At 36.2% G+C, this 17,677-nt stretch overlaps 1 protein-coding gene across 9 annotated transcripts in view; it reads right to left on the reverse strand.

Annotated features, from left to right (window-relative positions):
- The window catches only part of LOC133525828 (uncharacterized protein CG43867), a 515,679-nt gene that overhangs the window by 372,942 nt on the left and 125,060 nt on the right, over window positions 1-17,677 (reverse strand). For all 9 annotated transcript variants that reach the window (XM_061862228.1, XM_061862221.1, XM_061862222.1 and 6 more), the window contains exon 3: window positions 6,007-6,345. In XM_061862228.1, coding sequence (XP_061718212.1) covers window positions 6,007-6,158 — 152 coding nt within the window. In that variant the 5' untranslated portion in view covers window positions 6,159-6,345. The remainder of the gene's footprint in view (window positions 1-6,006; window positions 6,346-17,677) is intronic.

The raw sequence follows: 17,677 nt of genomic DNA on the forward strand, positions 1-17,677 counted from the left end.
AGCGAACCGTAAACCAGATCAACAATTCAAATACAAATGTGTACAATTTGCATCGGGACAACGGGCGCAATGGAAACGAATTAATGTACGCAAATTATGCGGACCAATGTGCTTTACAGGCGTATGTAGGTATACATATTTAGCGATCATGTTAAGAGTGTTTTCACACTGTCCGATCCGATATCGGATGAAGGATACGATCTCAAAAAAGTAAAATGTAGAAAATAAATGTAGAGGAATTGATGCCATAGGGCACTCTCTAGCAATTATTTTCCTCGAAAAGTTATCCGACATTCCATATCAGATCGGACAATGTGAAAGAGCTCTAAGGCTTTCCTAGAGGCCAAATAAAAATTCCGAAAGATTTGTAGTAAGAGGCCTCTATAGCTGAGTTGACCAACTAGTGTCAGTGTGAGGACGCCACGGGTTCATGTCATTTTTGACACAAATCCTTGTAATAAAAAAACTAATTTTGAAGCTGCAAGGTTACCAAATAGTGATACAGTTTTGCCCTAGTGCAATTGATAACTAACAGCGTAGCTAGACGTTAGTCTTCCGATGCACCTCATATTAAAAAGTGGCGTGCTGAGTAGATTTATCTACAACTTAAGACGTATCAATCTAAAAAGCCAGATTTATTTTTATATTTTTGCTATTCAAATATCGAATAAGATTGAAATACATAGTATTATGAACTCAGAAATGTATCTATAAAACATAGAACTAAGGCCTAAACTTATGAATGTCATAAAAAAAAGACGAAAGCATCTACCTACTTCAACAGCAAAACGGCTCTTTTCTACTTTAATAAGTAGGTGCTAAAAGTGCACACGAGTAGTGACTTTAAACTTAGAGAGACGAAAAATTGAGATTTCAAAAAGGGATCGCCTTTCTGGACAAAAGCTAGAGAAATAAAATATAATATCGTAATAAAGAAACACTAAAAAAACAATGAATATAAACCCAGGGATTTCATTAAAAGGATAATTTCAACCAGATTTAACAAAAATCTCCATTTCCCTGACGTAAGATTACGTCATAAAACTAGAAAAGTCCGGACTCAAATAAATCCCGGCAACCACTAAATCTTGCATACGAAAATGAATATAAACCATCGCATCTGCGGCCGCCCTAAAACTGGAAAGTCGTTAAACATCCAACGATAATCTCTGCTCAAAAATGGATGCAATAAATCCATGCAGTTCATTAATTAAAATGCACAATTTTCCCTACTAGTCATAGTTAAGTAGGTATAAATTGAAACACTAAGTAAGGCTCACCGAAATCAGACTTTAACGGCATGATAATAAGGACTAGGGTAAACAACACCGTGGACGAACCATAAGCCTAGGCTTTTATTGGATTACGTCAAATGAGGCTTTATTAATTTCGAACAGCGAAACTAATGCATAATATAAATCACGGTATGTCAGGTATTGTTCGGTTTTGTTAATTTATGGACAGGGAAAATTTTGGCCATGTTAAATGATCATATCGTAAAATCCGGCAGATCATGAAATTCCTAGACATATCGTGAAACGTGAAAATCATTCTCTCTCTGAAGCAAACTCTAACCTATCCTATATATCTATTTAAATATAGAATGAACTGACCAAAGGGAGATTACACACTAAACTAACCTAACCTAACCTACGTTAGCTTGTAAACTAACGGGTGCATAATCGGTTATAACCGGTTATACATAAACCTACTTAGAATTAATTAAAAACATAACATACCTACTTACTTACTTACTCCGTAGGCTCAGGGACCCAAAATGAGACTTAGACTCCGACACAAAACAACGCCACTAACACATACAAAAAAACGTAACCTAGCATTCTGACATAATATGAATAATAAACACACGAAAACACAAAAGCATTGTGCTAGAATAATGGCGAGCATTACTTTAATTATTAAATTAACATAAGTAGAAACGCAATAGGTTGAGTCAGTATGCTCTAGCCGGGCGTTGAACGTGCGTCCTCAGCGCAACGGCCGTACACTCAGCATTAGTAGGGCAAGAACGCGAAAAGTAGACACTGCTTCAAAGTTTAGTATCGATTTTTTTTTTTGCAGAATATCCTTTGGTATTTCGCTTAATATAATATCTCCAATAATTCTTTTTCCTGAAAATCGTAAAAGTTTTCACGAAAAAACGTTTTTTTTTGAGAAATTAGCAATTTTCTTGAAGTGGGCACTCATTTGGATCCCGTTCGTTACCGCTAGTTTTTGGTTCATTAGGATAATAAAAACGAAAAATATGTGCAAATTTTATTTATTACATGAAAGAAAACTTGTTTTTTTACATTTCAAATGTAATAATCAGTTCGCTATCCTAGAAATTAACAAAATTTATCTACTTTTCCTATCCGGTACGTTACTTAAGGTATAAAATGTATCACAAAGTTTTGCATATATTTCTCAAAATTGACTATTCGGATATTTAACTATTTAAATTTCGTATATTTTAAGAAACTAATTTTTTTATTTAAATAACATTTCTACATATTTTAAACATTATATATTAAATATCAACATTTTAGGAACCTGAGTTTAGGGTACAGTCTCGTAACAGGACACGGTAAGGTCAAGTTTACATGACGCTTAAAATTAGGAAATATTTTTTATGAAAGTAGAGTTTTGAGGTAACCAACAATCGTCAAATATTAAGAGTGCTAAAAACAATACATTCTCTAAATGGGTGAAAATATTTGTGAAATAAAATAATAGAAAAAGAACAAGCTAGCACCATGTAAACTTTGCTTTACGTGGTCCTGTTCGTTACTTTCAAGTCCAGCCCATACATTACCACTGCGATAGTAACGAACAGGAGGTAACGGAATTGGGTATTCCGATACAAAACCATAAGATTTCTACAATTCCCGAGTTATTTAACACACTTTTTTCACACTCAAGTCATCGTAAACAGTCAATTTACGTTATTGTAAAAAAATATGCCTTGGAAACACGTTTTAACATAAAAAATCAAACATATTTACTTACCGGACAGTGCACGCAAAAACACAACCTCTCGCCACACGCCGAAAATGAAACAGATGTTTTCCGCAAAATGGCCGATTTAACCATAGATATCCCTTTTACTTTTTTTTTGTCTCATTACAATGTTACTATTTAAATAAAAAAAGAACTACCAAATCGAACAAAAAACCTCTAATGTATGGTAACGGAACGCGGACATGTCCGGCAGATTCATATGCCGGGGACAGGGTTAAATATTACTTATTTAGAAGAAATTCTGGCTATGGCAACAAATTGAACTTAAAAAATTATAAAATACCCGCCAAACTTCAAAATTCAACCAGAAGTTTGCCAGTGCAAATCGTTTTTCTTATGAAAAAGTGCTGCCAAATGCCAGTTTTTTTTTAGGGGACAGTACCTACACAATGAAATTGCAATTTTTTAGACAAGAATTTTTCTATTTTATTATAATTTTTTGCGTCATATTTTAGCAAGCATAGAATGCCTATTTAATCTAAAATCAAATGATCTGGTAACAATCCTCATAAACCCTATGAAATTTGAGAAACAGTATGATATCACCTGGGGACATGACAAAAAGGCCTATGTACAAATTTTCGCGTTCTTGCCCAGTAGCGGATAAAACAAATAAAACAACGCACCACTTGTGGTATCATATCGACCACTCTGAAATACTTTTCCAACTTAGACGCGTTCAAAAGAATTCGTCTCGTCTTACGGCCTGATTCGAAGAATGATTCGGACACGTTGAAGATCATGGAAAGATCTTTAGAAGACCGATAACTAAATGGCATGTCAAAATTGACGTTTATTTCGATTCCACTGTGATCCCAATAAGATCTATCTACGATTTTCTAACGTCAAAGTGACATTGGTTGCCCGAATCGCGCTGCTTCTGTCAATTATACGACATTATACACAAACCATATCTAAATGAGAACTTATCGTTATCGTATCTCATTCTTCGAATCGGGCCGCTAATCTAATAGTACTATATATAAGGAGATATACAGCGTGTATTTTTGATACGACCGCATAACCAAAGGATAGTTTAGGCTTTAATGAACACACTATCATAGGATTTATAAAAAACACGACTTTCATTTTTCTATATAAAATAATTCATCAAGCAATATATCACTACTTTGTTTTAACTCAAAACGTCGCATTTAATGATGCGACGTCACGACTGTCACAAGTGACTATGATGTACGAAAAACATTGCCGCTCGAAAAATATTCATAAATTAATTATGCTATCGTTCTTGTGTTATGATTAAGATAAAAAAAAATCAGAATCGTTTTATTGCACTAAAACTTACGTCTAGTTTAAGTTTGCGGTTATATCACAAATACACACTGTATACCTATTTTTGTCTAAAGCTATTAGAAAATGGTAGCGCGTTTTCGCGTCAATAAAACTTTCTTCTACTTTTTCCTAATACACCCCTAAACGGATCTCCACTATATTTGTTACACCTTGTATATGAAACACGTAACTATTAATCCATTACGGATTAAACGGTATCTTTCAACTTTGCATTCGCCCACACAGGTCAACTGAGTTTAGTAAACCTACGAGTACTATGAAGTGATCAAAATTATAGTCGGGGTCAATAGTACAGCTAAAAATATAAATAAATTACATTTTCTTGAAAGGTTCTTGAACGACAACCGAGTATCGAAAGAGCGTGGGAAGGTCTCCTACGAAATGGGCCGATGATCTGGCCAAGATCACAAGAAACTCAATGTGTGAACGGTTTTGTGGCGATATTTTGGAGCAGAATTGTCCAGCATTGAAAGTCTTCCGCTGATATACATAGGTATATCAGTCGAAAGACTAGCCATCGGGCTGTCTCGGTACTCTCGCTATTCATATATTATTATGACAATAAGGTCATATGATCATATTATTGGTATTAAATCGCTTCGATATCATTGCCTTCGACTGTATAGCAAGCTGAAAAATTGCATAGACACATTATAAGTTAACTCATTCTTACTTACTTACTTACGTACTTCAAACCAAGTTTTTTTATGGGTTTGATATTTTTGTTTTGGCTATGTGATCAAAATCAAACTAGGAACCTTTACAGTTTCACCTTTTGCTCCTTACTGGGATTTGAACCTAGGTCGTCAAGAAATCGATAATTTGAATATACACACCTATACATAAAATTAATGAATTAGTATTGTTCATGCCAAATAAATCAAAATGCCACCTAAAGGTTAATACATTGTGCATAACATTATGCAAAACTTGACCTCTGTGAACTGCGAACGATTGCACCAAAATCAATTGACTTCTAAGACGAACTTCATTAACGACTGCAACTGCATCCACTTAGTTTAATTTATTAAACAAAAGTACAAGTAAAAAGCAGCTTTACAGAAGTCCATCACGGTTTAAAATCAAATGGCAAATTGTCAAGTAAAAGGACAAAGTTGAAAGCCGTCACTTTACGAAGCTCATTTGATAAATTAACTTGTTAGTAAAACAGGTTTCGGTTGACAAATATGTTTAGTAGTGTGTTATTGAACTATAAAGTGTTTAAAGAATAGAAGATGTTTGGACGCTTCTTGACTACTAGTTCTGTGTTTGCGCGATTGGGCCATTTCCTAGGCAGAAAACAACTGTTACATTAATTCTATTCTAAGCCGGCTGCTGCGTTGCATTTAATTACATTATTATTCGTTATTGTACAATCTTTTTTTTTTTTAGAATTATAGTAAGGTACTTGTTTCTGTCCTTACGGCTGTCCTGTCTATATTTTGTTAAAATGTCTGAATTATTAAAAATGTATAAAACTGCTGTAATGTAGCTTACATTACGTACTACCTCCTCATTTTATTATATCATATACTAGATTAGACAAATAGGTAATATTTTTTAAACGGGTGTTCAAAAACAGCTTTTAGCATTTAAGTGTACGATTATAACACTTTCAGGCTTTATTTAATTAGTAGCTGTACTGAATGCACATTGCACACATGCACTCACCTAGGCGGCGGCAGCGGCGGATCCCTCGACCTCCGCGGCATTAACCTCGGGCTGTTCGGCGTGCTCGCCGACTGCCCTGCGCCGCTGTGGTCGGTGAACCGCGCCAGTGGGTCGAACAGCTGCGACAGCCGCCGCGACCGTTCCTCAGACATTCTACCACACAACACTATATCACATCACGAGCATCACGACACTACACCACCACTGTCAAAACACTAATGACTATTTCGAACGGAACGGACGCGGAAGCGCCATCTGACGCTTACGCGGGATTTGGCGCGTAATCGCGGCCATCTTGATTTTCACAGCTTAATGTGCCTTTGCGCCGTATTTAGATCGCTGAAAAATAAAGAAAATTAGTTGACGTGTGGCGAGGTGAGGAATTAGTCAAAGGTGAGGCAATTAGCCTTTGAGAGCGTCAAACATGTCGACACGGGTATTATGAATTGCGGTTAATATATTTGTCGGCAGACTAGTCTGGCTACTAGAACGGTTAAATATTGTCAGTACTAAGGTTTTTGAAAGTATTGTTGTAATATTTTTAATCGAGGGGATGTAGCTTTGGTTGTTTATTTTCCTTGTGTACAAAATTGAAAACAGAGTAGATTCTGAATTATTACAATACGTCACCCAAACATACATATGTTTATCTGATTACCAGGTCGCACATTATACTTAAATAGGTATTTATTTTCGCATTAACAAAAATGAGTATCCTAGACTCTAATCAATATAATTTCCAAAACCAATCCGAAAACATTATATATATATATATATATATATATATATATATATATATATACTTACAAGATCTCGACAATTTACGAAATGGCAGAACATAATATAACAGATTAAAAATACATTGTAATACTCAACAATGTCCCTTTGGAGAAAACATTATGATTAAAGAAGATATCTCTTCTCAGAACTGTTTCTGAACGAACGCGACGCTTCTTCATTCATTTATATCCATCTACACTCACATAAGTTTTCTACATACCAGGGGAATAAAAAAGTATTTAAATCATGGTCGTTATATCGTCCTATAAAACTATTTTCGTTGTCGCTATTCTGATGTATTGCCGGACGAAATTTGTTCACGCCTCAGATTACCGGATGTTGCGAAGAAGCGTTATAATTATAATAGAAACCAATACCACAGACTAAATAGTAGACGTTTTATTGTTATCTCACAAAAATCATAACTATAGCCTGGCAAGCCAAGCTGGATTCAGTAGAAAAATATTGAAAATTTGAAAAATGTATGCGTGAAGAATTGTAAACCCATACAAATTATTAATTTTGAGCCTTTTTTTTTTTTGAGCTTTTTTGACAAAGTTATTTTGCCAGAGTATATATTTCTTTATTAGGTAAAACAAGTAGGGTAGCTAACAGAAGATGTACAAATGAAACGAGAAAGCCTTCTACCCACTCAATCTTACTACAGTTACTACTTACTAATATACCTATTTACATCCCTAATTATGACTATAGTTACAACTGAATAATATACCTATACTAATATACCTATTTTATTTTGGAATATCAGTGAAATGTCAAACTAATCGAACATCTATTAGCCTAGCTAGTGAATGTAAAAAAGAGAGTGAAACTTAATTTTCAGTTCAAGGAAGCGAAGTATTCGCTCACTAGATGGCTTTTAGAATGTTGCAACATTACATTTTTAAAACTTCGTATGTAACAAAACACAACTATAAATACAAAAGTTTTACATTAGCTATAATGACCAGTGTAATCCTGCTTAGCCGTGCAGTGATGCTTGGCGACAGCATTTCTATGCATTTCCTTGTAAAAGTAAGTTAAGTAATTACATAAATACAAAGTCCTGAGTCAGCGGAGTCTGTTAGTTTTCTGTTCTGCGACAGACACGATGTTTTATTGACTAATTTAAATGTTGGCTTGGCTAAAGGAAACAGCTGACTGACTACAATATATTTCTCTCTCCGACTATTTATTAAAAATATGAGGCAATTTGTTGAAACACGTCAACACCACACATGCACAAATCGTTTTGTTGACGATCATGTCATATTGTTGACGATCTAAATCTTTTGTTATTTTATGTTGACCACTTTTAAAACAGGAAGAAGTAAATAGTTAATTCGACAGTTTTGTTTTAGTTTTTCCTTAGAAAACGTAACTCTCTAATTGACCGCATTTTAGGTAGGTAGTCTGTAGAATAAAGACTGAAGAGTGATATATAATTCGATATAGTTTTCATCGGGATCGGGACAGGAATGACTTTAACATGTTAACATGGCCTTTTACATTATTAAGCTTCTGTACCGTTATTTGAAGCCTATTTAATATTTGAGAGTGCGATGCTGTTTGACAGATGACGTAGCGGTTCACTATAGGCTGACACCTACCCCCTTTGTACTTGTATTTCAAGTTTTAACCCCCTCCACCAGGCGCCCGTGGCCCGCGGCCGCGGAGCTCTTCATTGGCGTTCTGTTTGTCGGAACGTTCGGTTCACTGCAAAAAATTCTTAGAAATCCTTAGATTCTTAGAATTTTTTGTAAGTACTAATTAAAAGTATTGTTAACGGTTTTACCGTTCGATTGTTAATATTACTTCAATGATTTGATGGACAGCTTGTGTTCGTCAATGTGTTTAGCAAAGCTGACACCTCATCGATTCACATCGCGAGCGCAGCGAAGCTGTCGCGTAAGTAAGCGATTCTTATTTTATTTTGTTTACAGCGAATCGAATCATTTTAAGCACGGAGCAGGTCCTTGAAAAAGTGTAAATGTGAATGGCAGTTTATAGGCCACAGTTTTATTGTCCTCCGAAAGGGAGGTTATAGCGGTTCCTATTACAGTATAGAACTGCCTAACTTAGGAATAACTAAAAAGACGCGCTCTGCGACGTCGTAGTTTATGCTAATCAACTTGTGATTGTGCATTAAGTAACCTTAGGGTAATTACAATAATAATGATCGTAAGATATATATGACCTGATATTTTCCGTGCATTTCCAGATTTTCTGGTACTGTGCTGCTGTGATACAAATTATTTTATTTTGCATTTAAATGGAAATATCACAATAAAGGCTGGATTTGGAAGTACCCCCAATTTTAGAATGCTTGAGAGCTGGGGCTAAAACGCCTAAAATAAGCTAGAATAAGAGGCCATTAAAGAAATACCATGTTTGGTATTGCCATGGGTACCAGTAAACAGTAAAGTTACTCTAGTATCATGCTGGCTACCAAATTAGGGTCCTATCCGCCTTAAAGTCGACGAAGCCCCGCTGTCGCGGGGCTTCTATTTCCGCTCTGAGGGACGAAAGGTAACTAACAAACCTACATCGAAAACCTCCTTTTCGATCTTTTTGTTTATATCCTTTGGAAAGTTTTTTCTTAATAATACCAATTTTGGATGCACAGTACCGTCAATATCTTTGTGAATTTTATTTTCAATTAAGGTATTTGTACGTAATAATAAATAGTGCAACTGCTAAAAGTGCCTTCTAGTTAAAGCAAGGGATTTAAAAGTGAAACTCTTGGATGTAAAACTAACATATCCCCATTCAGTTGTGTTATTTTGAATTTCGTTTAAGGAGTTTTATTATATTTATATACGTATAAAATTTTAGTTTTGACATGTATAACTGCAGGCATTCGAGAAATAATTTTTACTATCGTTTTGCTGCGAAAACACACCCCACTAAACATGAGACTGGCCCAGGAAGACCATAAAACCCTAAAAAGATAAAATAAGCCTTGACACACTCACTGCCAGCGACCCGCTAGGCGTATTCCCTTTTAGTAGGCGCTTTGCGAGACATACTGTTTTCTCGCGTTATCAACTTCGCTCGTAACGCGTAGCTCACGCTAGCACTGAATGTGTTAACTGGTTTTCCGGTGAGTAATATTAAAAATCACCATAAGTGGTTCATATTTCATACGTGGCCCATTCAGTCATGCTAATAATCTTGATAATCTAGAGTTCATGATACTGATCGTTGAATTAAAATTTTTAAATTTGTTTTGAATTGCCTTAATCAACCGGCCGCCCCGCCGCTACATAGTTCTAATGGTTTAAAGATATAAATATATTACCCTGGACTGGTTCAAGGTTCTTGGCCATTCATCATTTAACCCCATTTGGGTCAAACACAACAAAGGTTGGGAAAAATGTATCCCGCCCGTAGCAGCATAACAAGATTGCAGCAGCATAGCGTGGCTTGAACTCCGTTGACGTTGCGTTGTCTACAGGAAAGACGTGAAGGACTTAATAAAATGTCTATGACCCACAACTGGTATATAATCATAGCTCAATGCAACTCATCATCGCAGTCCAAATGAAAGAAAGCCATTTCGGTTATTAATCTCGTTAAAATATATGTCCTAGATGTCGGGACGACTTTTTGTTAATAGCCAAAAGTGCTTTTTTGGATAACGGATACAAACCCTTAAGGGTTGAGATACATACATTTACCTATTGGTTCGAATCTACTTTAAAAGACTGTGTGGTTATGATATTCAATATAAAACATTACAAATTTCCCGGGTGGAATTAAGCAGGCGTACATAGGCTACGGAGACTGCTTACCATCAGGCGGGCCGTATGCTTGTTTGCCATCGACGTAGTAAAAAAGGCAAGCAACCTCGAAGGTTATTTCTATACCAATGTTCATTAATTGGTGTCCTATGAAATTATTCCCATAAGTATTCAGTTTTTGGCAACAATAATGTACAAGACAAAGTTTCTGTATTGTATACTGTATGTTACAAAATATATATGTGAGAATCAGTGAGTTCACTGAGATAACATTAGAATTGCTTTATATCACCGTTGATACAATGTAAATGCTAGACAAGTCTGCGCCATTGGGCATGGGCATGCCACAGGTTGAATTACCTACTTAAGTATATATATAGTTCTCAAATCTCGTTTAAAGTAATGTAACATTAGTTTTTCTTCAAAAACATAAAAATAGGAAGGCTACTTAATGCCAAATGATTAAATACTGATTATTTTAACGAAGATCTTTGACCTTACTATCTAACCCGTCAGTCAATAACATATCCTTGGTAAGATAAATAGTTATGTCCATACATCTCGCGCTTCCTTGAGCTTGCACCAGGTAGTACAAGTAGGTAATCCTGAAATAAGGTACGAGTATATTTGTGGACAAAGCTGGGACTACCAGTTAGAATGGCTATTACTTATATGTTTTAAATTATGCGAATTGTAATTTATTCAAACACTTTAGCGAACGTAAATCTATCATCTACGCACAGGCCTAACCTTGGCTTATCAGGAACGCAGACATTGTAATATGTGAAATACCAGACGATACAAAGAACCAAGCGGGAGAGCACTCTCCTGGCAGAGTTTTCAAGATTAAATTGTAGCTCACTAACTGAAATTGACGAGCTTTTAGTGCCAATAATACAGATCTTGTTTAAGATTTTAATCAGTCACTTTATGTTTTTAATATGTATGAAACTAAAGGCCAAGTAAGTATATTCAGGTGAAAGCCTTAAATATACCTATACATCTTGCATGATGGTACATAATTTCAACATGATACTCGTAATAATGATACCTCCAAGAGGAAAAATCCTAGTATTATTTTTGCTGTATTGCAGGCATTTAATTGATAAAGGTTATGTTCTTACCATACTGGCCCTAATTATTGTACATGTAATAAAATAAAACCACATTATAGGCTGGTTAAAGTATGGGCTTAGGCCCAAAAATATTTTAGAATACTTACTCTCTGGGGTAAGACTACCATCGTAGCGAATATGAAAGAAAAATTAAAATGGTTACAGCAAATAGGATTTGTTGTGTATTATATAATATAATTCAGCCTATATACGTCCCACTGCTGGGCACAGGCCTCCTCTCATGTGCGAGAGGGCTCGGGCTATAGTCTCCACGCTAGCCCAATGCGGATTGGGGACTTGTTGTGTATTATGATTGAAAATTGGATATTCTACGAGCTTATTTACATTCTGAATGGCTATGCACTGTACACAACTACAACGGTGAGAGTGGTAACGGGTGGAACTCTTTTGGATGAGTAACATAAAGCTGTTAATAGCGCTACCAAATTAACCTACTATATCACTTACTGTCTATTTGTTATTTACTATGTTCAAAAGCGGGAAAATAAGGACGGCTAATGTTAATCCATGAATTAATTGTCCGAGAGCCTGATTACTTCTACAATATAATAGACACTATTGCATGTTGTGATAAGTGCACTTTTCATATGATTTACTTTGCCCTTAAGACTGTAGGATTTTTGGAAAACAAACAAGCGAAGCTCTGAAAAATGTATATAAAAATCGTTTTTGTGAGCCTATAAGTTAAATTGTATCCTGCCTCATAAGTAAATACCAATATTTGGTAACCATATCTGGGTAAAAGACACTTTAAAGTGTCAATAATCAAGTTTATTTTCTTTTTGGCAAGGTAATATAAGGTCAAATATGAGTCAGTTTGTTAGAATGTGGACCTTGAAATCAATTGAAAGTATTGAAACACATATAATGATCGCAATGTTATTGTTGGATGGATAAAATAAAAAGTATAATTATGTTTTCATAATTTATTTTAATAAACATACAGTTTTTCTATATTTATAGGTCCTATCTATAAATAACATTGTAAAGTAAAATATGTCACTGCACACTTTAAGCCTTTTCACATTCATCCATGTACCCGGATTGTTAAGTACACTTGTACTTGTTGTCTCCACCATTTTCACATATCAGTATAAATTAATCACATTGGCGTTTTCTGACCACCAGGCGATCACAGACACGTCTCAAATATTAAATAGGCTTCAAATAACGGTACAAAAGCTTAATAGCAGCGTTTTACCTTACAATAAAACGCTTATTAAGCGAAATACCTTATTTGAAGCCTATATTTTTAAATTCGCCTGTGGCTACAACACTCAGTTGCAATAAACCAAATCACTTATATAATGCCCGTCGAGGGTATTTTTAACTCACTGCGTTTTCTCCTACCATGCAGGTTGCAATAAGCAACATCTATAGTCTATACATACAAGTCAACTGGTATGTCTCTTCATATTGAAAACGAAATAATAAATAATATCAAATGCAATCCTTTTTCGAAAGGGTAGGTATATTGCAACTTCGTTTTATTTATATTTTGAGACCCAATGAAGAGCTCCGCGGCCGCGGGCCACGGGCGCCTGGTGGAGGGGGTTAAAACTTGAAATACAAGTACAAAGGGGGTAGGTGTCAGCCTATAGTGAACCGCTACGTCATCTGTCAAACAGCATCGCACTCTCAAATATTAAATAGGCTTCAAATAAGGTATTTCGCTTAATAAGCGTTTTATTGTAAGGTAAAACGCTGCTATAAATACGAGTAGTATTAAAATCAGAATATTTACCATGTATATTTGTCTCGCCAAAACAAATATAGATAATTGCCTTTAATATCGCATTTTTTATTGTATTTATAACTTTTATACAAGTTGATTGACGACTACTAAACGGTCATGATACAACACAGTAGTATTATGATTGAATGCTAGTTACGGCGAAGAGTATTTTATTTTTGTGTATATATATATATATATATATATATATACATACATACCACGCCGGTGGCAAACAAGCATACTGCCCACCTGATGGTAAGGAGTAACCGTAGCCTATGGACGTCTGGAACTCGAGAGGTGTTACATTCGCGTTGCCGACCTTTTAAAACCCTGTACACTCCTTTTTGACGAACCTCATACTGTAGCCTCTGGAGAAAACCTCGGCAAGGAGCTCATTCCACAGCTGGAAGTTACGTACTAAAAGCGAATTTAAGGGAGGGATTTTTGCAAACCCTTATTTTGCATGTTCTGCTGCATTGATACAGGGATTTGGATGTATAGATCGTGTTCGTGTCATTCACGAAGACGCGTGCCTTAAGTCGTAATGTCATGTTATTAAAGGTTAAATTTGACAAATTTGCGCGTCATCGTGGATGACACGAACTAAGTCGGTCCAACCTCAAACACTGTATGTAAACAAATTTCACTCACTATCACAATCAAGTAGCACGAACACTAACAATATTCACTAAAATCACTAATACACCTCCTGTATTTGTATGGTGAGCGGCAGCGGCGAGCGGCCAACTAAACGGCAGCCGGGTTCAACTCATGAATAGACTTGGAGTCTTTGATATTCAAAATTAGTCCGTCTCACCTGTATACCGGTTCTCAAACATTCGTAAAAACCTATTTATTGTGCAACTGATTGAATATTGCTAATTCCGTTTTACAGGGAAACATAATTCAAGCCGTAAAGGAGTGTTGATTAAGAGTACCTTACAAGTCAACAAAATAAGTACCAAGTAATAAAACAATAGTAAAATTTAGGTAGATGTAAATTTTGGATTTAGATGGTTCCTGTGCTGCACAGGAATCATCATAATAAGTACCTAATTAAAGTGGATTTGAGGAGTTAATTTTGAATCGATTATAAGGGACAATAGATGTTCGATTTACCCTGAACTATAATTTGATTTGCGTTCAGAATAGCTTCCATCTAGGAATTATTATTACCTGTAAATAGCATTGTTATTCGAAACTACTACTACACCTAATGAAATAAATATTGAGGCAACAAAATCGCGCTGTGAATGTAAATATGAAACACTACATATAATAAATTCATCAAACTAACTTATTCAAAACTTAATTCAATTGAACTTTGCATATTAAATATTTATTTAGCAATCCCGGCGAAACTTGGCGCGCAGTCGAGCAAAGTTTGAGAAGCATTGTTCGGTCGTCTTTTAAATAATAATGGTTCTTTCATGCATTATTATATACAATAGTAACACGTGGGGCTGGATGTATAATAGTGTCGTTTGTATTTAATAATGTATTTCGTGGCTGTATGAATAGGAAAGGAATAATCGGTTCAGTAGTGTGACCAAATAAGCTTACTTTGGAAATAATTTTAAGGTCAGCCAGGGCAATTGCAACCGTACTCGAAAAATATTTATAGTCCTCATCGTTTTCGATGACAGCGACCTTAAATAATCATTATGGACGTTGTCTAGTGTGAGCCCTCTTTCCAGCAAGCTCCTCCAAGCGCTCAGATGCTTTTTGAACACGCCCTTGTAACTCAGGTGCAGACCACCGTGCTTCCTCTTGTCCACCTCCAACTCAGACTAGAGAACAGCTTTAGGCAAGCCGTGGTCATCCATTCGAAGGTCGCGCCCACACCATCTGAGCTGCCGCTGCATTAGTATGGCCATATATCGAAAAATACACCGTGTTTTTTTTTCGTTAATTTCAAGGGTACATTCCTGAGCTTAAATTAAGTAACTTTCTTAAAGACACCGGTATTCTAATTAACTCCATTTCGGAGATAATCAATAATTTATTTTTATCTTATAAGGCGCTTACAAGCGTATACTTACCTTAGGGCCTGTTTGCATATTGATTAGTGTTTAGTACGAGTGTATACATTTGCTACTAAACGTAAGTATCATCTCGGACGATCGATGTTCGAAATGACACTGATATGTGACAGTTTTCAATTGTTTGGTTAAATTAAATGTAATGCCCGTGTTACAACAACGCTATATGCAACATTTAGTTACTTTTTATATATATTTTTTTTGCGAATGAACTATGCCACTTATTTTCCTTAAACGTACTTACTTACACCCGTATCCGGTGTTAACGGAATTTAATAAAAACACTAACTAAAACTAACTAACTACTGTGGCGCAGTGATCCAAAGAGGGTCTTGGCCTCCAAAACAAGAGAACGCCACCTGTCCCGATTCCGTGCCACTTCCTGCCAGTTATCGGCTTTGAGTTGGCACAGATCCGCCTGTACACTGTCGCTCCAGCGGTATCTGGGCCGACCCACTGGACGGCGACCAGTCGGTTGTCCCAAATAAGCTCTCTTAACACCTCGATCCTCACCCATCCTCAGTAAATGGCCGAACCAGCAAAGTCTGTGGCATTTCGTTTCGCCGATGATATTGGGTTCAGCCACTAACTCCTCGATTTCGGCATTCTTACGGATCCTCCAGGTGCCGTCATCTCTTTTGATAGGTCCCAGGAAAACACGGTGTATAGGAATTAAGTGAGTCAAGAGCTAGAGCCACTTGTATAGTTACATGGCACAATTTTGCCAGTCATAAAAGAGGGCATAACTCCAAATCTAGTTCTTATATTTTAAGAGTAGTTGCATTTGCCCCATAGTTACAATTACCCTAGCTGACCTTAGGGAAACCTAAAATTAAAGGGACACTTACGACTCTTATGCATTGACATAATATACCTAAGGACAGGCCCTACGGGTAACAAGAATGGGGTCAGTACAGCGGTGTGACGCACAAGAATTCGAGCCATTCGTGCAGTCTAACGCCACAACGCGATTGGTTGATGTGTTCGCATCACGCGCGCAATTGGTCGCAACTAGTTGCGTTAGACTGCACGATTGGCTCGGATTCGTGAGTGACACCACTGAACTATCACCATTTTTAGAGCCCGTAAGGTCCGTCCTTAGATAAATGTCAATGCTCTTATGAGATTGCTCCACTTTGAGCCGATCCGGTCTGTCACAAGCCTTTCTCTATAGGTATGTATATATTCATTTTACTATATGTGACAATGGTACAATGTTAAGTGTACACTTAATTACCATTGTACCGGAACAAATATTCGTCATAAAACGACACACAAATGAATGCCCCACCGGGATTTGAACACGGGACCTCCAACACCGTTAATTGTTAACTTTTTTCTTTTTTTATTCATAATAAAGTGAAATACATTTCATAAAACTGGCCAAACTGTGACGTTTGAGGGCGAGATACGCAATTTTTAATGCAAATAACCTATTTGCATGGGTTAGACATATTTTATAATATGGTTAACTCGGTCGCGTCTTTCCTGTAGATATCACAAAGTTAAGGGAATCTGAAGCATTTTTTTCTGCTGCGCCCTTACAGTCGGGATACATTTATTCAGTATTTGACACTCAAATATATAAAAAAAAACAAGTTAAGTTTTATTGTATTGTCCACAGAAGTAGCCTTTTTATTAAAATGTGTTTGAGCCATTTACTTCATTCTAACAATTTTACATTCATTTCTGAGATTTATATTATAAATAACACCTAATATTTAAATTAGGCAACAAACAAATAAGAGTAAGTGTTGTCACGAATCCTGTACACAATTAAACGGCATCAATCAATTGCTTTAGTCATCAAACCCGTCAACGCGTCAATGGCATGCCGAAACCATACACAATCGGGCCGCCACAGGGTGCTCCAAATTACAGCCCCCGCTAATGAGGTGCCAGTGTCACTGAAGCTGTATCATTGATACCGGACGGGGTAATGGGAAATCGAGTCTTAATTTAGAATTGGAGTTCTTCACTATGTGCAAATATTTGGATGCATCAATTTTTTTGGTTGTTATTGTGTCCCGTCAGACAGGCCACAATAGTGGCATATATTCTTTAGAAAAATGTTATGCTAAGTACGTTCTACTAATTCATATTCTATGTGGACGATCTATTTTTGACAGATTTTGACAACCCAGTACTTAACACTTGCACAGGCTGGGCTATCAAAATCGCTAATGGTCTGACTCTAGTAATTGGCTACTTGACTGTTTTTAGGGTTCCGTAGCC

This window comes from Cydia pomonella, chromosome 15 (assembly GCF_033807575.1).
Source record: "Cydia pomonella isolate Wapato2018A chromosome 15, ilCydPomo1, whole genome shotgun sequence".
Lineage (NCBI taxonomy): Eukaryota > Metazoa > Arthropoda > Insecta > Lepidoptera > Tortricidae > Cydia > Cydia pomonella.